At 44.8% G+C, this 22,570-nt stretch overlaps 1 protein-coding gene and 2 non-coding genes across 3 annotated transcripts in view; all 3 read left to right on the top strand.

Annotated features, from left to right (window-relative positions):
* Positions 1 to 22,570, top strand: part of LOC131266585 (Krueppel-like factor luna) — a 102,530-nt gene that overhangs the window by 52,964 nt on the left and 26,996 nt on the right. Inside the window, exon 3 of the mRNA XM_058269165.1 lies at positions 3,379 to 3,439. Within this exon, the coding sequence (XP_058125148.1) occupies positions 3,379 to 3,439 (61 nt within the window). The remainder of the gene's footprint in view (positions 1 to 3,378; positions 3,440 to 22,570) is intronic.
* Trnan-guu (transfer RNA asparagine (anticodon GUU)) lies at positions 18,705 to 18,777 on the top strand. The gene has a single exon. It is a non-coding gene; the product is annotated as a tRNA-Asn (tRNA).
* Trnan-guu (transfer RNA asparagine (anticodon GUU)) lies at positions 19,532 to 19,604 on the top strand. Its single transcript has one exon. It is a non-coding gene; the product is annotated as a tRNA-Asn (tRNA).

Genomic DNA, 22,570 nt, shown 5'->3' on the forward strand with positions numbered 1-22,570 from the left:
GAACAGCTTTGGACCTTAGAATCCTCCAAAATGCTAGTAACATGACCCTGAACGAATTTTAATCTTTTCATTATACTAATGTAGCTATAAAGAAAGTAAATAAAACACAACACGTAATTGAAGACTTTAGTTAAAAATGAATCTTGATAAAATATCTATTACAGTGGAAAGCGTACATGAAACATATTTCCTCTCCTGTAGCAGACATGGAATAATATCTAATTTCTCGTTTTGATAACTCATTTAAAATATTTTATCATTTTATCTGATTTTGAGTGTTTAAAAAAAAATGGTTTCTTTTGAATGGCTTTATAAGTTTGGTAAGAAAATTGAAACGTCACAATGTTCACAGTATAATTTTAATATGTTTTCTTTTTTATTCGTTGAGCAAACGTTTTTGTGAAGTGTATCTCTGCATTTTGCTCTAAAAAGTTATTTCTTTTCAATGGTTTTACACAATGTTTACATAATAATTTTAATCTGTTTTCCTTTTTCTTCGTTGAGCAAACGTTTTAGGAAATGCATACAAGTTTGGTATTAAAATTGAAACGTAACAATGTTTAGAGTATGATTTTAATATGTTTTCTTTTCTTTTTCTTTGAGCAAACGTTTTAGGAAATGCATATCTGCATTTTGCTCTGAAAAATGGTTACTTTTTAATGGCTATACAATTTTGGTATTAAAATTGAAACGTAACAATGTTTAGAGTATGATTTTAATATGTTTTCTTTTCTTTTTCTATGAGCAAACGTTTGAGTGAAGTGAGTCTCTGCATTTTGCTCTGAAAATTGATTTCTTTTTAATGGCTTTATAAACTTCGTTTACAGTTTTATTTTAGTATGTTTTCATTTTTCTTACTTTCATGAGTCGTATCGCTTTCCCGACCGGGTAACAGTGTGTTACCGGCTCATGTTCCTCTCATTATCGTCCGCAATAGACAACACCTTACCGATGTGGTGCACGGGAATTGCACGTGCTTAGTTGCATTCCCCCCTTCCCCCCATTTTCCCACGGGGAAGTAATCAACCCAACACTCGATCGCTCGTCGTCGAAGATCGCACCGTGCAAACTCCTGCCGCTAGGTTTCCTTGCCTGCTGCCGGGCTGCCTTTGTCGTGGACGAGGGAAAATCTTAAGCAAACAAACGCCTTGCCACGGACCATAAACTCCACCCGGGTCTTTTATTTGAGAGAGAAGGCCCGAAGTCGATCGATTGTACGGCCTAATGAATGGCCACAGCTGAGCAGAGGAAGAAGACGAAGGAAGAAGAGCGCACGATGGACAGGGGAGGTGGAGGCGGTAGGGATGCGCGCGCGAAAAAGATCGATCGAAGAAGACGACAGGGCGAAGGTACGGAGAAGCGATCGCATGATCGTTCCGCCGGGGCCGGAGATGCTAAAGCACGAGGCTCATAAATGAACTGGTAAATAATTCTCCCACGCTCACCCGACACGATATTTCAATTCCGTCCAACCTTTCCCTTCCCCTTGGATCGTGCCCGGTTCCATCGCGGGTTCCAGCGGGTATTATTGTTGTTGTTGGTGTTCTTCTTTTTTTTATGTAATAGATGCTAAAACGCGATTCAAGTTGCTCGGTCGACTCCTCGCCGTTTGGAAGATTTAGCCCTAGATCCTCCCAGTAACCTTCCGAAACGTCATTCAAGATTGGGAGCGAAACGCCCGTACCGAGACACACTTTAACAACCACAAACACACATACACATACTCCTCCTTTCACCGGGACAAAGATTGTGCCGCACTGGAAAGGGCAAACTGCGCCCGGTCGCCTTCCCATCCGGGGCGAGACCCAGATCACGGAGCGCCAGATCGCGGGCTCTATCCTCCGGCATGCGATGGGTGGTACGAGGATCATGTTGGGCGCCGCCAGAGCACCAGACCCGGGCTGGCAGTGGATTGCACAAGATTTCGTTTTCTAAAAAGTGTTTAGAAGATGCTCCCCGGGTCCCAACAGGGTCGAAGCAGCTGGGGAGGGTCCTACACGGGCGGAATCGATGTCTTGGGTAACAAACATGATCATGAAACATTTATTGAACGAGCGTCGTCGTCTGCTCCGAGTAGGTCTTCTCGCCGTAGAACCGTTCGGTGAAGAAGCGAAGAAGCTCCGCACATAGAGGATCATACCTTTTGAGCCGCATGTCGACCCTGGTCGATTCACCAAAATAGCGCTCGCTTAAGGTACCCTCGGTTGGGTGCGAGCCTACCAAGGGATAGAGGGACCATCGCAAGGGAGTCGTTTGTAAGGCTCCATCTCTGGGGGTATGTCTCACGAGGGATCTTTAAGGTTGACGGGTGAGCTCTTGGGAGTCCTCATGCGATGACGGGGCAGGTAGCATCGATGCACCTACAGATCGATGGACGAGAGACCTGGCGAAGTGGGAAGCCGTGAGAAACCCTCAGATCCGCCAAAAAGTCCCGCTCGCGTTAGAGACCGACGAGTCCTACGACGACAACAACAACCGATGCTGACGGGGACCGTGGAGGATGGCCCGAAAACCGATCGACTTCAGCTTCACGAACGGGAGGCTTGAATCCGGCAGCGGAATGTAGCTGCGCCGTATCTCCTTCCCTTTTTTCCCGCTTACCTTCTCACGGGACCTCTCGCAAACGGTGGTCCATATTTTGCCACAGCTTCATCCCTCCCCGACACGTTCAACCTACCCTCCCCGAGGCGGGTAAATCTGCGTTGAGGCAGGAAAGTCAGATTCGAAGCCTGTTTTGCACGAACTGTTCGAACCGAATGGCACCCGCCCGGTCGCGGGTAGCGCGAAACGCGGTTTGCGGACGGTAGAGATTTTGTGGTTCAGTGGGGCGAAAAGGTGGAAATAAAAAAATCTTCTCGATAATTGGGTTGTTCCCACGCACCGGGAATCGGAGGGGCCACCGAAGGGCCGGTGGAGGGTACGCGTGTTCACGGGTGGCGTTTTGCGCCTAGGAAAAGCTAGAAGAAGGGCGAGCCAAACCCGAACGTCTGGGAACTTGTCACGGGGATGTGCTTAAGGATAAGACGATAGAAAACGTAAAATGCTGCACAAAAATTCAAAATAGAAAATTATTTGTTTTGTTAATTTCATTAGAAATATGACGCCTATCCGATAGGTTTTTGTGATAAAATTGCATATTACATTCGGTACAACAAATATATAAAAAGAACAATGAATACTAATTATAATAATTAAAATAATAATAATATAAATAATAATAATAATAACAATAAAGCTACTAATAACAGTAAACGACAATTAAACATTTAAATAGTTCTTGGTAATATGAAAAAAAGATATGCCACTTCAAAAGTTCAAAGCACCCTGTTCAATTATACAATTAACATGTTCAATTATGTTCCTATCTTCTTCCGACAGGCAGAGGGCCCACCAGTCCAGCTAGAGCCCGTCGACCTCAGCGTTCGTTCCCCGCCGAAAGGTGAGTGCAAAGCATTCCAATTACACCATTGCGTTTTAAAATAACATAAAACATTGGTAGAGTAAACACCAATGACGTTTCATAGAAATCTGTTTGCTTTAAAATAGGACTAAAAGTTGTTATAAATCAAATGGGGTTTCACATTTTACAAAGATGTTTGCGGTATAATTTAATTGAAATAAAAACCCATACAACGCAACTGTAATAAAAGGGTAATTCTTAATAATATTAATTCATCGCTCCCTCGCGTGGCAAAAGAATGGGCCAACTGCTCGGCAGTGCCCGAGTTATATGGAAGCGTTCTGAACAATGTAATTTTAATCCGAAGCTAAGCTAACTTGTATAATTACAATTTCAACTAATTTCGTACGGCGGTAGAGTCTTGTGTCACAGATGACATCAATCGTGCGTACGGCCCGTCGCCGTGCAGCGAGAGATCACCGATGGCACAGAAGAAAATCTACCATTAGAAGTGTGACGCATGCCACTGGACAGATCTGCAAACTAAACTGTTTTTGGCGATCAATGTTCAGTTATCGTGCCATCACATACGAAGACACACACCTCCGAGGAACCAAGCGAACCGACGGCGTATATATACTTCGTGCGCCGCAAAACAGTTCTAGCGATGGATAACGCTCCATCGTAACTTGCTTCGAGAGGGTACGCGCGTTCTATTTTTAGCTTCACTGCGCACAGTAGGGGTAGATTTCTTCGGAATTCCCTCCGGTGTGTAACAAAAGAAATTCACACTTTTTCTTGTTTTTCAACCATTGTTCGTTGAAATCGATGAATTATTTAATTTAAAAAAATGCTTCCATGTTGATACTGTGTGTTTCTAAATAAATTTGTGCATAAAACCTAACAAAATATGTATTTATGGTAGCATCAGTCCAAATGCCCATTGTGCGCCATAGAACTCTACAACAGCGCATCGTAACAGAGCATAGAGCATAACCATGTTTTGGTACACGTGTGGTGTACTATTTGTCTCTTTCGTTCCTTCAGCGTAGATGTACCATTTGCCTTTGTAATTCCTGGTATAGTTTCGATGGAATCTTTTTACTTGGAAAGCATAAAGGTTCTGTGTTCTGCGGAACAGGAAACATACAAATACAGAAAAACATAATAAATTAGATGTTGTATTAGCTGAAATTGGATATTTCCTTTGCATGACAGGAAAAACAGTTCAATTTGTATTTCTATTTATACATCGCATTGATTAGTTCATATCAATTTTTCTTACGCTCTTCGGTTGTTTCGTTGGAAAGAGCGTTTTAAGTTCTTATTATGGTTATGGTCCGTTCAAACACTCCATGAATACATTGAAGGGAAAGGCTTAATCAAGCATCAGGCTTGTACGTTGAAAGAGTAAGCGTTCGAAAATATTTAACATATTCCATTCAATTCCAAGCAGGCGACTAACTTTGCCACACTTAACCCTGAACTGACTCGCCAGATCGCGAACCGCTCTCTCGATGGTCAAATTAGATAAAGCTGGCGATGAAAGACTTGCGGATCCCGAGGGGAATTTTCTCCCCAGGGTTTAGTACACGTAGTTGGAGTCGGTTGGTTTTTTTTATTATTCGTTCATCACATAACAAGTAAACAAATTTTTTTTTTGCTCCACGCTTAAAAGCACCTCTTTCTTGGCGCGCGGTAGAAGAGGCGCATTTTTCTTTTTCTGTTTTGTTTTTTGTTGCTGTAATGGCGTATCCTGTCGGCGCGCGTGCTCATACCACTCGATCTTATCTGCGATAAGCGATCGTGGACAGTATCCTATGTTGCCCTCTATGCTAACGCTTGGCTCAAACGGCCGCTCGCCGGTGGACAGGTTGCTGTCGGAGGTGCTTTCTGGCGCGGGTTTGTCACTACCGACGCACGCGATAAATCGAATCCCCGGAAGGCAATCCGACGCTTTGCGGCAAGATGCGCCAGCAATCCAAGGGTGATGATTGCACGAAGGGTGGGTTTTTTTTCGCTCACCACAGCTGTTGTTTTTCTTTTTCATTGCGCCTCAAAGCAACACATCGGCCGTGCCGCCGGATCGGATGATTTCCAGTCTTTCCAGCCGCGACAACGGCGCGCTCGATCACGATCGTCATCGTGTACATCATCGTCCGCGTGGAATGAGCGGCTCCGACTCCACCGGGCAGTAGCGGTCCGTTAGCGATCGTTAATGCCCGCGCTTTAAGGCGAATAATTGATGCGCGAGATGCTGTCAGTGATAGGCCGCGATACGCATCGTCTTCGTCCAGGTGCATGCGTCCGCCGCTTTTGCAATCGTCCGCCAGCAGTTTCCCCCGCTACGAAAGAAGTTTTTCCTCGTGTTTTTTTTTTATTCTTTTACACACTTTGGGGTTTGTCAAACCCCACATTTCAAACGCAGAACTGTGAATTGAGACAACCATCTAATCGGCGGATCGGGTCGCCAAGGGAAACACGCGGGGCGATGGGAGTGCTGATTTGGTCGTTAAATTGAGAACGCTGCCCGACCGGTGGCCAGTTGGCAACATTGGAGACTCGGACATTTGCCGAAGTCGAACAACGGGCGAGAGCATCGGTAAAAGGATGTGCTAAAAAGATCCCTCTGATCGTCTCTTCTCTTTAAGGGCATTTGAGTCAGCTTCGAGAATGGAGTTAGCAATAATCCTTTCCTATCAGGATGGTCAATCCATTTCGATGCTCTTCCCCATAAGCAGAGGCGGATTAAGCGTTCTACGGACCCCAAAACATTTAGATTAAACCACACATTTTTAAAAAGGAATCAAACTTAGATGAAACTACAATTTTTCTAAATTTTATCCCATGTTTTCGATGCCAAAACTTTATATTTTTTAAGCCATATTTCATACCAAACCATTTTTGCGAACTTTCCAAGAGAGTCATTTTCCACGAATATAATTTTCTCTGGACAAATTTGGCAAGTAATTTTATACTTTACTATTTTAAATTAAGAATTTTTTAATCGTCCAAAAAGCCGAAACAGTACATTTAAGTGAAATGTTTGAAAATGTGAAAATAAAAAAAAAGTTAGTGCAATATATTTTCATTACAAATATATTTGGAAATGTGGCAGAGCATTACTTATGCTTCTTGATGTCGACTATCCAGAAACTCTTCGAACAATTTTCTTCTTATTTTATTCAATCTCTAGACTGATATCTTTTATACATGTTAGTGCATCAATCTTTTATATTTTATTACAAAAATATGACGTTTTATGTCATTTTTGCTACATTATCACATTTTCATATTTTTCATTCGAAATTTTCACTTCACACATCACTTGCATTCAAAAGCAAATTTACAAATTCATCACCCACTTGATAAGACATTGTTTTGGAAAATAATAAAAACTTTTCCAACATTAAAATTTTCTTAGCCCGTGCAACTGCTTAGTTTGCTTATGATCCGCTTCTGTCGATGACTTTAAACAAGAATATCAGGTTATAACTTTAGTGGACTCGTGAATACAGTTTTTATTAATGTTTCATCACCTTGAATGCTATTCTACACCTTCCCTATCTCTTCGGTTCCGGAACTTACTTAATGTTGTTCACTATCCAATCGTAATGAAGCGCAATACGGGTGGCTATTTGGACATGGTCTCTGTCTCTGCAGTTGCCATGGTTGAAGATGGCCACCAGATACTCGGGATCTTGCAGCATCTCCTGGGTCGACTTTAACCACACCATCAGGTCACCCGGGCTATAGCAATTGCTGGAGTATCGAAACACAGACTTTGGGGCACCGTCCAAGTAGCAAATCTGTCCTTGGCCGACAGGCTCTCCGTCACGCCGCTCCTGGCAATCCTTCCCATACATGGGAAAGGTCCTTTCAAACCTAAGTGAGGATTGTGCTGAGTTCGCAGAGCGAGAGTGTAACGAGAACATTACGTTTGCGAATTAGAACGATGTCGTTAGCGATCACACTTGGTTCCTACCGTAAATAATGCCGAACTGTCGTACGGGAACATGGGTCGTATTGGTGTACAGACAGCCGGGGAAGTAGGATGCTGTCGGTTTGATGTGTGCCGTCAGCTGGATGAGAGCCAAGTTGTTCACACCCGTCTCGTCGTCGTACTCCTCGTGCACCGTCACCCGGCGGATCGGCTGTAGCACGTAGCTGGACATGTCATCAGCGTTCAGCGAACCGATGCGGGCCACACTCGGCTTCCACCGTTGTGACTCGGCACAGCTGGCGCTGGTGAGAATGGTATTGGTGGTGATCAGGAACCCGATGCACTGGAACTCTATCTTACCATTGTTCACTGGCCATCCAATCTCGGCCTGGAAAACGGATTAGTCTGTACCCTTTACCGCTAGAGTAGGTTAGATGGAACTTAGTTACGTACCACATGAGGGAGATTGGTGATTCCCGCACTGGTGTTCGTGGTGCTTAGCAAGCGTTGCTCCCGGAACGCACGAGAGCGTGCCTCACAGCTTGCCAGTTCCGCTCGCACTGGGTTCTCAGGGGCATTCCGGGCGATATCGCCCCACGGGCAGCACACAACAGATCCGACCGAGCACAGCGTTACTCGCTCGCCCTTACGCAGACGCTCCGCCGTGCTGAGGCACATCTCATACGGGACGCAGATCCCGATCGTTCCATCACCGTTGCTGCACTCGTCGCTTCGTTTGAGGTCCGGGTTGATGATGAACACCGAGTCCGACGGCTCTGCCTGCCCGCGGGCCGTTGTGTCGTCCATGATAACCGATCGTAGCCAGGGCACGTGAGGCTGAAGGAGGATCGCCACAGCCGGGATTCCATATCCACAGGATCGTCCAGCTAGGGACAATGCGTACACGTACTTGACGAACGACCCGGCGCGTGCGACGAAACGCTGTACTGGTCCTCCAGGGAGAAAACCACATGAGCCGGGAACTATCCACTGATCGTTCCGCAAGCACACATGTTCCTGCTTGCTGATGCCTGGTAGCGTCTGATTGTATTTGGCCAACTCGGCGGTGCAGTTGGACCAGGGCAAGAAGTCGATTGCTCGTAGATGATGCGACGGAAATCCAACTAAACAAGAGTGCAGAAGAACATAAGCACATGTAAAATTGATCTCTACCTAGTGTGCTGTTTCCTGGGAGTTTCTTACGATCCTACTTACTTTTCCCCTCATCTTCGCGATCGTCATTGTAGTAATTCAGACTACTAACACCAACGGCAGCCATATCGACTCGCATTTCCAGTGGTTCTTCAAAAGGCCATACGCAAGCCGGTATAGCGCCATCCGATTTTATCAGTTTGACCACGGCAATATTATTGCGGTGAGAACCTCGCACATATCCAGGATGCACCGTTATACTTTTAATCGCCAAGGATGTGTTTCTGTAACGTGATGAATGTACCACTTCTGAGGGTTTATGTCTGTTGGAAGGAAAGTGAGGTGTTCAGTATGTCATCTTTCGCATGTTTCAATTCGGGATCGTACCCATCGACAGTTGTTGCGACACACTCGGCCAGAGTTAGAATCGTGCTTTGGTCGACAAACGTTCCGGCGCAATCATTGCGAGCGGCCTGACCAGCTGCTGAGGGCCACACAATTCTTACGATATAACTGAGCTCTTGTTCATGCCTGAATTCAACCTGCACATCATTTACAGCAACCTCATCAAAACGTTCCGTAAGCAGCTCGTCCACTCGCGGCCTCACTTGCACGTTGCGCGCGGCACAGACGGCCGTTATGAGGTCGACCGGTGTAACCGTGCCGTTAAGCACCTCCTGAATCCAGTCGACGTAGTTCCCGATGCGAGTGAACACCGATGCAGGCCTGCAAGAACCTGTCGATCGATTCCCACCCATAATGCCGACTAAGGCGGGACTCGTTTTGTAATTGTGGAGGAGTCGCACTTGCAAAAGATTGCCTGCTGGAGCATCCTGCGAACAAGCGATAAACACGAACACATGTTTAACAAAAATACCAAATAACTAATACCTTGAATCATACAAAACATTTGGTAGTATCTGTCGGCTCCCAGCAAAATTGCGAGTTCAGTAAAGCCCTCTCACTATTCGCAGCGGAGAGACATTTTCTTTCATTCGTAGGAGATGTTTCCAATATCGATATACTTCCTGTAAATTGTGTTAATTGTTAAAGAACGCTGTGTCGACTAGTTGAATCAGCAGATAGAAGACTTACCTTCGCTCCCTTCAGTTCTTACCACGGACTGCAACTTGGGGAATATGGTGTCCGGAGCAAGCCACAGACATGCGGGCGCTACTGATGTGTTTACACTGTAACATGAAGAGGTTTAAACTATGTTATACCCCCCCGAGGTTTTCTCCACCTCATATGTCTTACGAAATCCTTCTTTCAAGCCGCAGCAAAGCTAGATCGTTGCGTGCTGTTCCGGGCTCGAACTCGGGATGCCTTACGATATTGCTTATTTTCCTCTGCTGAACAAAATCCGGATTGGCTTCCCCCAAGCGGACAACGTCTGGGGCAGTGTTACTGAATCAAGAATATAAACACTTCCGTTACTGACTGATAACCGTGTAGACAATTCTTTACCTACCGCGCATCCATGGTACAGTGGGCCGAAGTTAGCACAAAGTTTTGCCATATCAGCGCCCCCATGCAGGCCCAGTCGATCGTTCCACTTGATTGTGTCCAACCGATAGCGGCTACGTGGCTAAACTCTCGATTTTCAGTATACGGAGGTGGTGGAGGTTGCTCGTTTAAGTCCTGCCTTCCGTATCTCAAGTAACGCAAATGACAATCTACGGCATTCAGAAGTTTCATGCGTACGGAAATTTTGATGTTGTTCATCGTTGTTCATCAATAAAATTGGACTTACAAGTGTGACTTACCATCGAACTCATCTCGCTCATTCGGCATGAATGGATCCTCCTCTTCCAGGCCAACACTTATCGGAAATAGACTGTCCTTTGTTGCTGTATTAAGAAGTAAAGCCGTATAATGGATTGTTTCTAAGTGCTACGCTTGATTTCAACTCACCATTGCCAATCGAAACACCAAGCAACAGCACCAACCAAACAGCGAACGACGCCATTCTAGAACCACACACGAAATGACACTGACGGCCGGTTAGGTTCTAAAGCTGAACCGGGTAGGAATCACAACGCAGTCACGGTTCGGTGATGGAAACTACCGTCTCACAAACACTTATTCGACACTGGCTTCCCCAAGATCGCAAATGAGTAGTAAACAAACGTGGGGAACTTAAACCTGACCCGACGTGCGAACCTAATCCCAGGCCCGATCGATCGTGCGAAGTTGATAAAACAGGTTATTTTAAACCTCGAGGGGCTTCATAATGCATGGTTAATCGCCACGGGGTTTGTGATTGTGGTGTTGTACATTGGGCTACCAGTATAGACAATAAACGCAAATAAGTGGTTGTGTCAAAAAATGTGCGTTTGCTAATAATTTGACAATATGTCAAAATATTTTGCCTTGTCATAAGTTAAATTTAATAATTCACCATTCCATCTCAAACAAACTTTAGTAAAATGCAACCAACTGTGAACGACCTTCAATGTAAATGTTTTTAATTAAGCAGCGGTCATTAAAAAACCCAGACACGATAGAACTGTCTATCTCGAGCGCCACGGGGGTAGGGGTTATTTCCGTGCCTGCTGGGATGGAACAGGTTTACACGACCAATTCACTGGAGCAGGAAGAATAAATGAAGTCGTACTGTTTTCATCTTGTTTTGTTCCATGCTACGACAACAACAGCGATTAAAATTTATTCCAAAAGTCCAGCTCCGCGTCACGACGAGTGTGTGCTGCCGATCGCAATTAGCTCGAGGTACTGAACTTATTCTATTCACACCCAGGGCCCAATCAGTGGTGTGAAAATAATTTCCGATGCTCTCCGTGTGCTCGCTCCATTTAAAAGATCGTTTATCAATTTTAGCAACGAGCATCGTTTAGTTCCAATCAAACAAAAATTACACACCCGGCAGCGCCTGAGCGGAGTTATAATGAGAGAACTGGACGGAAGCGGAACAGAGGACCACTGTTATTTAGTTTATCTGCCTTGGAGTTGGATTGTCGTGATAAACGTGATTCAATGAATTTTCTCATCTCGTTCAGCTGGGGAGGAGTTTGGATGTAGAGATTTAATCTAATCCACACGCAAGAAAACATGCTTCTCGATTTTGTACCATGGATGCGGTGGATCCTGCGGCCTACTATGAGGTAAGGAGTAACCGTGTGCACACAGCATGCGCATAGTCTCATGCGTGGCGTCGGTGCGTGCCAGCGTACATTTAGCGCAAGCGGCTCGGCAAAGCGGTAAATTGAAATGACAAGTAGGCCGCACACGGCATCTGGAGTCTTCCCCGGGCACGGCAGCCTCCCTCCGCCCCGGCATTCCTAGATCCCGGCGCAGATCTGTCCGCACCTAAGATCAATCATTGCGCACACTGGCTCCGCCGCAGATCGAACGCCACCGTGGCGACTCCCCGAACGGACGGCAGGTGAAAGGAAAATGCCTGACTTTGTCGATGGCAGCAACAAAAAAAAAAAAAACGTCGGTCCGAAACGCACCCTCTGACGGCGCAGATATTGTGTGTGCCAGGTTGCGGTATGCGAATGAATGCGACAATTTGTCGCAACATTATGATATGAACCGTGCCGGGTCGCCACCATCGACGACGACGACGACGACGAGTACAAGCGTCCTGGTCGAGCCCGCATCGCCCCGGACAGGGACCCCTAGGGAGGCTGACAATTCTATCGGAATGGAGTGAAAACCAACGGACCGAGCGGAGTTCTCTAATGTCCACCGGTGGCCATTGCCTGCCATCAATCAATTCGGGAGCCCAGGCTACCGACAGGTTGCGGTAGCACGGGCCCTGATCTCCATTCCGAACACGTCGCCCCCTGGTTCAGATCATACAGCATGTTCGACAGGCAAGCCGGGCAAGGAGAGTTTGGCACAAAGAAACGGAAATCGTCGCCGATCGGAATATGCGGGATCTTATCAAAAAGCGACTATTGGTGGTTATGTTGACATTAAACTGACTCTTAAAAACACACGCAGAAAAACAAACGCATCTCCAACCCATCTCTCGCGTGCTGAAATCGATTGCTTCCTGTGCAATTGCACCGTGAAAGCATGTTCGGCTCACCGAACAATTTACGATTCCTGCCACGGCGACGTTCCCGGGGTGCCCGGGGATTGCATCCTGCAGGAGAACAGTTAGCTTCCCAGTAGTGGCATATTTTCTTTTTGTTTTCCAGTCCCTCCCTATCCAGTGCGCCGAGATGGGGGGGACACGATAAACGGTGCCTCATCCTACATCTGGCAAGCAACTTTATTTGACAGGCCGCGTCCGGTTCGGATCGGACATCGATCGATCGGCGGAACATGCGCTGCATTGTAATTTCGCCGAGCGATATAATTGCGACGATGTTGGCGCTATCGCACTTTTTACAATGTTTGATGTCAATCGAATGGGAGAATTTTTTGAACGGGATCAGTTCAACCGTACGGAGGGTTAGTTCTTTGTCTCGGTTTGGTCGTTGGTCGGTTTTTGTTGAAGAATATAACTTATTTTAACTAAAACACTTTTTCGAATGAAATAAACTTATTATTGAGATAGAAAGTCTCAAAATAAACTTACATTTGTAAAATTTACCGTTTTTTAATTTCCCTAATTACCTAATGTTGGAAATATTTAGTTATATTTATAGAATCAATAACTATTATGGGTTATTGGTAAAGTTGCCATCGCATGTTTCACATAGACTTTCATAGACATTTGAGTATTACGATTTATAGGTGGTTTAGTTCATGTAAGAAATCTAGTTCCTTAATACTCACAAAGTCCTCCTTTTTTCCTTCCAACTTTCCTTATTAGACTACATTATTTGTTTAGCTAAACCTTTATGTTGTGCGCTTCCTATCAAACTTTTTTTTTCAATCCTTACAGTTTCACGTTCCGACTAATAATTGGCTGACCTCCTCAATCCATGCTTTACATATTGGAAAAATTTCTTTTCCTAAAATTCTAAAACCTTATTCCTTTTTTCGAATTTCTTAATTTCTCCCTACCTCGGAAGATCTTACAGTTGCTCCTTCCGAACAAAAATCGACTGACTTCCTTAATCCATGCTTTATGTATAAGCAAAACTACTTTTACTAAGATCCTAAAACCCTATTCTTTTTTCCAAATTAACACTCATAGCCACGGTCTTAATTTCTCCCGACCTCGGAAGACCTATACTTTGCCGATCAAACTTAGGTGGACCTGATTTTAACAAAACCCAGAAGTTTGTTGTATCTAAATTATTACTCCACAAACATTGTTCAAAACAAAAAATTGCAAGTGTTAGCATATCTCCTACTACTGAAGCTACTCGGTACAGCTACTGAAACCAAGTACAGACATGCAAAAGATTGTAACGATACCCGACCAAACTGGACTTGGCCTTACGATGGACATCAAAGCTCGATTAGATAAACCTCAGCAAACCACACACACACACACACACACACATACTTCCCCGGGAGAAGCTCGAGCGGGCTGAAAGAAATCCGCTACATTGTAGCCTAGGCTAAGACAGTTCCACAAATCAGCCGTCCTAGATCTTCTCGGAAATTTTTCGGATGCCCAACCGGGTGGAGAAGGTGTGTGCCGTGTTTGGACCGGTGCAGCAAGGCATGCATGCAAAAACAGGTCTAACCTGATCGTGCAGATTATGATTAATACCGAGTGCACCGATAGCATATTGCACGCGGTTTGCAGAAGTCCCTACCCTGCAGGCTTTTCGCCCCAACAGTCAACGGTCGTGGCAGTGAGAAATGAGCTGGTGAAATCCTGTTAATTAGGGTCTCGCTGGCTGGCATCTAAGGGGGCTTTTGGTGGAAGTGACTGGTTTTGAGATATTTGGGGTGAATGTTTTGATCCTCGAAAATAGATCACTTGCTTCTCTTCGACCAAAAAGCAATCACATTTATCTTGAAGTATCAGTGTTGAACGGATTGCTAGAGTCCTCTGTTGTAAAATGGCACTTGCGTTCAGATGTCTTCAACCACTCCAATGCAGCAATGACCACGCGCCGGCAGGTGGTTTGTAGAAAAAATACGAACTGGCAGCTCCTTTAACGAGCGGCGACGGTAAGTAATTTTCAAATTAACAAATCACCACTCGGCGAACGTCTCAAACTCTCCGCCATGGCGAGGTAGTAACTGATTGAACCAATTAAACCGGTGAATGTGAGAGGTACTGCGCAATGACACACGCCACGCCAGGACGAAACCCCGTAGTGCCCCAGCACCCTCCCCCGCGATCGGGCCGGGTTGATTTGCAGACCTCAACCATCATACACCCACTCGGCGCACTCCAGAAACGGTAGCAGATGGTAGTAGATTAGTACCGCAGATTCATCATCGCGCTACTGCCGGGTTGCGCAGCCTCACCTTTGGACAATTCCACCAATATGCTGTTCGGCCGCACGCTAATTGGTATTTGATGTCCAATCCGGTTGATGCAGGCCCTCCAGTGGAACCAGTACTCGCACCTAATCGCGAAAAAGCTCGCTAGTTAACACCTTTCGCCTCACCTCGCCTCGGAGGCACCAAGGCGGGAGGCCTCGAGCTGGTCGAGCAGGCGTACCCGGGTACACTACCCTCCACGCTTTCGTGACAAACATAACTAATTAAAGTCATCCCTCGTTATCGTGTGCGACAAATCGACCACAACGTCCGCCCCTCGTACAGCGCAACGTACGTACGTCTGGCGGGCGACACGTCACTCGATTACTCGATTATTCCTCGAGCCTCGGAAGCCCACGGGAAGTCCAAATTGGTACAACCCGGCGAATTCTTGTCCCGGTGGTCTCCAGCTCCAGCCCTGCCCGGACTCCCGAGCAGCACCGGACTGGACCTCTTAAAACGTCTCTCGCCCAAGGATCTCGCGATGCAGCCAGGAAGAAACCTTCCATTTCTTGGAACCTCCTCTTGAATGCGCGAGGCGATGGAGTCATTTGTCGCATAAATTAATTTTTGCACCCATTACCTCCCGGAGTCCGGCTCGGTGCAGCCGTCACGCGCGAAGGCGCGAAAGCATTTTTCCAACCGTTGCCAAGCAAACATGCTCTTTCGAGTGAAAAGCAAACATTGAAACCGGACCGGAGGGGTGTGTGGAAAACTCGAACGCCCTGCCCTGCCCTGGACCGAAGAATGCCGCGCTGCGGATGGGTGATACATTTTTAACACGTCCACCGATCGTCACCGGCTTCATCATGTGTGTGTGTGTGATTGGTGCAAGTTTTGCCCATTGAATGTACCGCAGAAGGAAGCTGCCGGCGAAGAGTAGAGTGTGTTTGCACTTGCACCGGAGAAAAAGTACTCCGGCAAGTGTGAGAAAATTAATAACTGGCCAAGGAAATTTGTATCACCAACGCCGCCCGGTTTCACGCGTCACGGACCGCGCCATGTTGTTTAGCGCAGGTGGCATGTTTTTATTTATCTACTTCCGCCAGGCACGAGGGGCACTCGTGTTGGTTTCTCGATTGCACGAGACGCTAAAGAGTTTCCGTGCACGAAGAAAAACAATCCGTTCGTCGAGATGAAAGTAAACTAATTATTGAATTTATTCTCAATTAATTTATCTGGTTTATCTTAAAGACGTTCACCTTTTAATAAGAACAATTAAGTTTTCGTTTGCAAAATAATACAAAAGATATGTTTAGGCAGAGGCGGATTACTTGTACTGGTGGCTCTACGCAGCTATAATTTGAAACCCCTAAAACATACACCCATTTACCATTTTTTTTTTCATTTCATGTAATTTTCATATTTACAAAATTAGCAATATAACCAGATTTAGATTAAGATTGAGCTACAATTCTCCTCAAGGTTATTTCATTAACATGTTTTTTTATTTGACTTGTTTGATCCGGTATTATCAAAAACTCTCCAAGAGAGCCCGTGATCATTTTCTGTGAAAAATTGGCACTTAATAAATCTCTTACTTTTTCATCTGATAACTTTTCAGCCGGTTTAAAACTTATAAAGTCTTTTCATGTGTAATGTTTAAAAAAGAAAAAGTCATATCCTTATTTCTATGTTCAGAAATATGCACGACACTAATCCTTTCCTTTTACTAATCCTATTGTTCATTATACTCAAACTGCTCCGAGAATTTCTCTCTTTTTTTATGAAATCGTTAAACTGATCTCTCAAATATACGTTAGTACATCACTCTTTTCATTTTAACTTCAACAAAAACACGAGATGGCGAGATTTGGTGACTTTCTACATCAAACCTCAACTCTGACTCTGAGTTAACTTGCACCATCCTCCCATTTTCATATTCTTTTTACTTTCATTCAGAAGTAAATCCACAAACTTGTCAAGCCTTTGATAAGACAAGCAACTGTTTTTCAAAATAATTCCATCATTGAAATTTGAGAAAAAAAATATGAGCAAAAAGTCCTGAAAGCTCAGTATCTGAACAAGCTGCTAGTTTGCTTACCCTATGATCCACTTCTAGCTTAAAGTTAAGAATTTCTTTACTGATTTAACTTTAGTGTACGATCTGTGTTGTCAAGGTTTGTTTATAAATGTCATTAATAAAATTACGGATACTGACCAATATTATTTGTAGTGTTTATCGATGAAATTACAAAGGTGGTAGTTTTGGTTGCCTTAGTTTTGTGTTTAAAATCCTAAGAAAATTTCTAAAAATTGCTTGACAAAATTTTTCTTCTCTAAACATACTACATACTAGTAGTAGGTACGAAACGCATTGAAAAAAATTAAGAAGCTTGCAAGCAGAAGAAGAAAATGGTAAACCCCATTAAAGAAGAGGTTCTTTTCTAATTAAAAACTAGTAATGTCAACATGTCTTGAAGGGGAATGCTATATGCAGTGCACATGCAGTCTAATTGCATTCCACACCTGTTCGGAACGTGTTTCGTACTGTGGGCGGAAACTAAAAACGGAGACTCTTATTAATGAACTGCGTTACTAAAAAGGGTTGCCTTAGAAACAAACCACAAAAACGTTGCCTAAAATGTGATACGATAGTTGTACGATTAATTACTGATACTTTTCCCATCAAACCAGATTTGGGTTTATTTTCTATGATTTTGTTTTTCCTTCCTTTTCTCGCCTTCTCTTACCTTCTTTACGGGCTTTTATAAATTAATGTTGATATCCGTGCAATTGTAGGGATTGTTTCCCGTCCCTCCCCCCCACCATGCCGCTGCAGTGATGCGAAAATTATCTTGTTCGCCGCAGTGCCACCGGGACCGGCTTCTGGAACCACCTGAACACACTGGCCACCAGCCTCGGCCGGAGGAATGGCACTTGATGTTTATATGACAAACGACCGATCGTCCGGCACCTGCGAAGCGGGCTCCGTCCCCGTAGCGTGGAAAATGCGCCACTCGTCCGGCTCGCCGGGGGAAAGCGAACCAGCGCAAGGCCCTTTTGCGGCCCACGGCGACCGAAAGGGAGCCTCTCGGGGACTCGCGGCAATTATGCACCCGGTTAAATAATGCCGCACTTGACGTTTGACGGACTGCTGTACGGCTGATGTCTGAGTTAATCTTTCGCTTCTATCGGGAAATTGGAACGCGGCCGCTACACGCAAGAGGACGCGAACGGCACTTTCTGCGCATTTCGCGAGTGTGCACCTGCTCTCATATTTGCTCCCCGGAGTCCGCCCGGTCCGATTAGGCCACACCGGAGCCCTCCCTTGGCACCTGAAGGCGTCCTCCGAAGGCTGGAAGCGGAGCAATCGAGTGCGGCAGGCTGCAGGGCAACGTCAGCAGCGCGGCGTCACGACATCGACGCGCCTCTGCTGACTGATCGGCCTGACAGATTGCTCGAATGTTTTGCGTACTTGGGCTGCGCTTGCCGCAACCGGAAATAAATGTGCACCTTTGGGGGTGAGGAAGGGGCAGCCGGTATAATTGACTCATTTGTGCCGGGGGAAGGAAACGAATGGGAGCGGGAAGAGCGAAGAGAACCGCTGTTAATCTGCTGAACGCCGTATCAAAGTCGGTTAACGCGATTAGCGATTTTACAACGCGATTACAATTAAGTTGCTATGACCCGCATCAGATTTTCGCATCGAACACAGCCTTAGGGCTTTCGCGAAAACATTTTTGAAAGCAAAAGCAAGAAACGCTTAAAAAACACATATAGCAAATATTGTAACTGAAATTTCCCGGGATTCAATGGTATTGGAATATTGTTTGCAATTGGAAAAATCTATATTTATAAAATAAATCCGCTGTTTTCAAATAGTCTACTATTGTGCATACAGCCTCCGTGGCGCAATGGTTAGCGCGTTCGGCTGTTAACCGAAAGGTTGGTGGTTCGAGCCCACCCGGGGGCGGAAGAAACATATATTTTAATACATTTTAAAATGCTTGTTTGTTTTAGCTTTTGATGCAGCTACATATGCAATCTTATACATCGCACACATTATGTGTTTATATACATTTATCTAAAAGATAGTATGAATAACATTTTCAAATTGGAAATTTCATCCTTGATTCTTGAAGCGTTTCACTGGAATTGTGAGAAGAAGGAATAAAAGTCGATTTAAATAATAGCAACTTTCACTTAACTGCCAACTGTCACATACTTTATTACATCAAATGAGACGACATTTTTTATTTAACGTTGCGTCGTTCGTCAAACTTGGGCTTAATATAATTTTCGTTTTTCTTATTATACGATTACTTTGCTTACCGTTTACAAACCCACATTGGTTTCTAGTGCATTAAAATATTGTTTTCTACTACTAAACTTCATGAGTCGATTTGATTTAAATTTGATACAAATCATCATTCTTGATACTGTCAAGTGACATTTAGAATGAGAAAATAAAATGAACGCTATTTTTAATTTTTTTTTTAAATATCTGTTTTTCGGTATTAAGTAATAATTTAGAGCAAATGATATTTTGATGATAAAGTGAATAATCCCTTATGCTCCTTAGAACTACGTCGCTTATAATCTCCCCTTGGCAAACTTGTACCGAGCTAACTTACTCTATGATTATTTGATTTTGGAATATTGTTTACAAACGTAACAATATATAAACAATAGAAAAACAAATATGTTTTTAAATTTTAGATTGCACAGCCTCCGTGGCGCAATGGTTAGCGCGTTCGGCTGTTAACCGAAAGGTTGGTGGTTCGAGCCCACCCGGGGGCGAATTTATAAATCTTTTTTAATAAGATGCGTGGCTTAGAACATTCCATCATAGCATTGTATCTTTTTAGCAAGGAAATTTAATTTCAAACCCAAAATTTTGTCCTTGATTTTTATTTGTTTCCCTAAAATTGAGTGCAGAAGGAAAAACTCCAAAACAGTTATACGATCGCAACTTTTTAATGCTTACTGTTCAACGCTTTCTGATCGCAAACTAGCTGGCGGCTTCATAGTTACGTGATAATTTTAGCAAGATCTTATTTTTTTTGTTTGAATATTGTTGCTTTATTATTTATTTTCCAGTTTTATATTTCTCTTTCTGTTTTGTCGAAACTTATGTATTCCCAGTAATTTCTTCTAAATATTTCTTTGTCACCATCTTTGCACAAATATTAGCACTCGGAGCAATTACGAAGACATAATGGCGGTCAAGAGTGATTGCCAATAAAAATAACTTTAATGTCGTGCACCAGTTTTTCGTTACTATACTCGCATGTGCAGCCTAATTTAGTTGACTTCGATGGGCGATTAAGGTACGCGTCGTATGGGTTGTAGATTGGTCTGATGACCAACAGAGCTAGCTCTCCCAACTAGCTAGCTCTCCCAACAACCTCCACGGATTACCCATCACGAAGCCATTCCAGCCACCGACTGTTGAAGGAAAAATAAAATAAACTCGAACGTAATGGTTAAGCTTTTCCCCGACACAACACCCCATCCTACTCCTATGTTCCTTAATCCTAGGACGCTAATGATCTCCCCTAGCAACAATGTAGTGCTCGAGCTTCTTTTCGGAGTTGGTTGCAAGAAGAAAAACAAACCTCCTGCCTTCAACCAGTGCACAGGACCGAAAGCGGAGAGAACCCTACTGTAGCGGGTGTTGGTTCACACGGCAGTTTTGGAGAGGTCGCCCACTCACCCAAAGGGGGAAAAAAAACAACATGAACCTGGTGTGTAAAAGCCCGGTTAGCCACATTCTCACCCGGTGACACAATCGGCGACACAACAAATCCTCGCGATTGCCGAACGAACCGAAAGGCCCCCGTTTTGCAATTGATTGATTTGATTTGATTGAATTTCATTTATAACTCAATCACGAATTCGTTATGTTGCCTTCCCTTTTTCGTGTAACGCTGCCGAGGGATTTGCTCTGGGCTTTGTTTTTCACGTCGGCGCGGCCCGGAGTGCAGTAATCATTCTGTTACCGTTTTGTGATTCTTGTGTGTGGTTGCTTTTTATTCCTCCCTACTGTGTTCCAGTGAGGGAAACATTCCAAAAGATAAGACATCGGCCGTGGGTCGTTTCGTTTTATTCACCTTTTTAATGTGGTTTGCTTTCAGAAAACCAAGGAAAATGGTTGAGAGTAGAAAATTGGCATGTAATACTTATTTAAATATTTTTTTGTTACAGTACTAAAAATAATTTATTTTGTTACTTCCCTTGCAAGTCGTATGATATAAAAATCAACTTATAAAAACTTATAAAATTATGTATTACAATTATATACACTTGTGCATAGGAAGGAAAACCATCTATTACTCACTCGACCAGCAAGGCACGATCTCAGGCACGGAAGAAAAACAATGTTCCATCCTATGTTCGGCACCACCAAACATCGAGTGACGATTTTCCCCCACTTTTCCCAGCCCCCGGGGTTGGTGGTTTTGAATACTTCTCCAAGTTTATATATTTTTTGTTTTTCTCTATTTTTCCCATCTCGAACTCGACCGGCATTGTCTTGTCCGCTTGGCCATCGCTCGGCGCGAAAGATCGGAAAAGCGAAACTCGCGACCACGGAGGAAGCCGCATGGACGACATGGGCTTTAATGGTTGGAAACCGTCGTTTAGGTCATGTACGGTGTGTGTAATGCAGCGCTCACGACACACGGCAAACACGGCGAGAACCTGCCGGTGGCCTGCGACCGAAACGTCAGACAGTCTTCCGAACCCCGATCGATGGGAAAGTTTAGATCGAGAGCGCACATTAGGAAGGGCCCGAGCGAAACGGTGCAACGGGGGCAGCATTTGAATGCGATCACGAGCAAGCGCGCCAACATAATAATGCAACACTGCTGCTCCTTCCCCTCCCTTTGCATCGTTCGCCCCCACCCCATACACACACACACACAGGGGAACACTTACACAAATGTTTCCTTCTTTTCTTTGAACCGAACCTTTGCCCGAACCCTTTTTCCTCGTACCTTCGGTGGTTTCAAAACGCGAAAATCAAAAGCGAAAACTGATACTCCTTCCCGAGGACTTACGGGGCGGCCCGTCTCGGGGTGACGAACGTTCCACGACCCGCCAACATTGCTGGGGTGATTTGTGGGTGGGTCTCCCCCCCCCCCCCCCCCCCCCCTTCGTCCGCATGCCACGTGATGCGTGCTCGGCGTTTGACGAAACAGTCGTCGATGGGAATTCGAAAGGATTCCGCGCCGGAGCTCCCGCTTTTCTCGACGAGTTTTCAACACATCATCAGGGTGGCACACTCGTGTAAGGGTGGCCGCATACTTCGGGTGCATCGTAATGCAACCCTTCGGGGGTCGTCCGGGGGAAGACAATGTTTGATTTGTTCGCTCCGTGCGGCACGGGATGCTGCAACTTAGTGACCTCGTTTTGGGGGGTTTCGTTTTTGTTTCACTCGTTGGAAAATCACACCATTCCAGGGAGAGATAGGGCGAAGGTGTCAGGAATGCACGACAATGCCCGGTATTCGGTGTTTACTAGCGCTACCGTTGCGCCAGCGAAGCCGAAAGTGAACGTTCTGAAGAGTTCTAGAGTGACGGGTAAGAACGATGCCGTCAGATGGAAGCTCGTGTACACTTGCACGCTTTCCGACGTCTGATGGACAGCTCAGGTAGCTAATGAACATGGTTTTTACGACCTAATGGGTGTCAAGAGCCAGGTTCTATTTCTCCACCGACAATTGTGTTTAATTTACTTTGCCAACCGTTTTGTTGTACCATTAC

This window comes from Anopheles coustani, chromosome 3 (assembly GCF_943734705.1).
Source record: "Anopheles coustani chromosome 3, idAnoCousDA_361_x.2, whole genome shotgun sequence".
In the NCBI taxonomy this organism is placed as follows: domain Eukaryota; kingdom Metazoa; phylum Arthropoda; class Insecta; order Diptera; family Culicidae; genus Anopheles; species Anopheles coustani.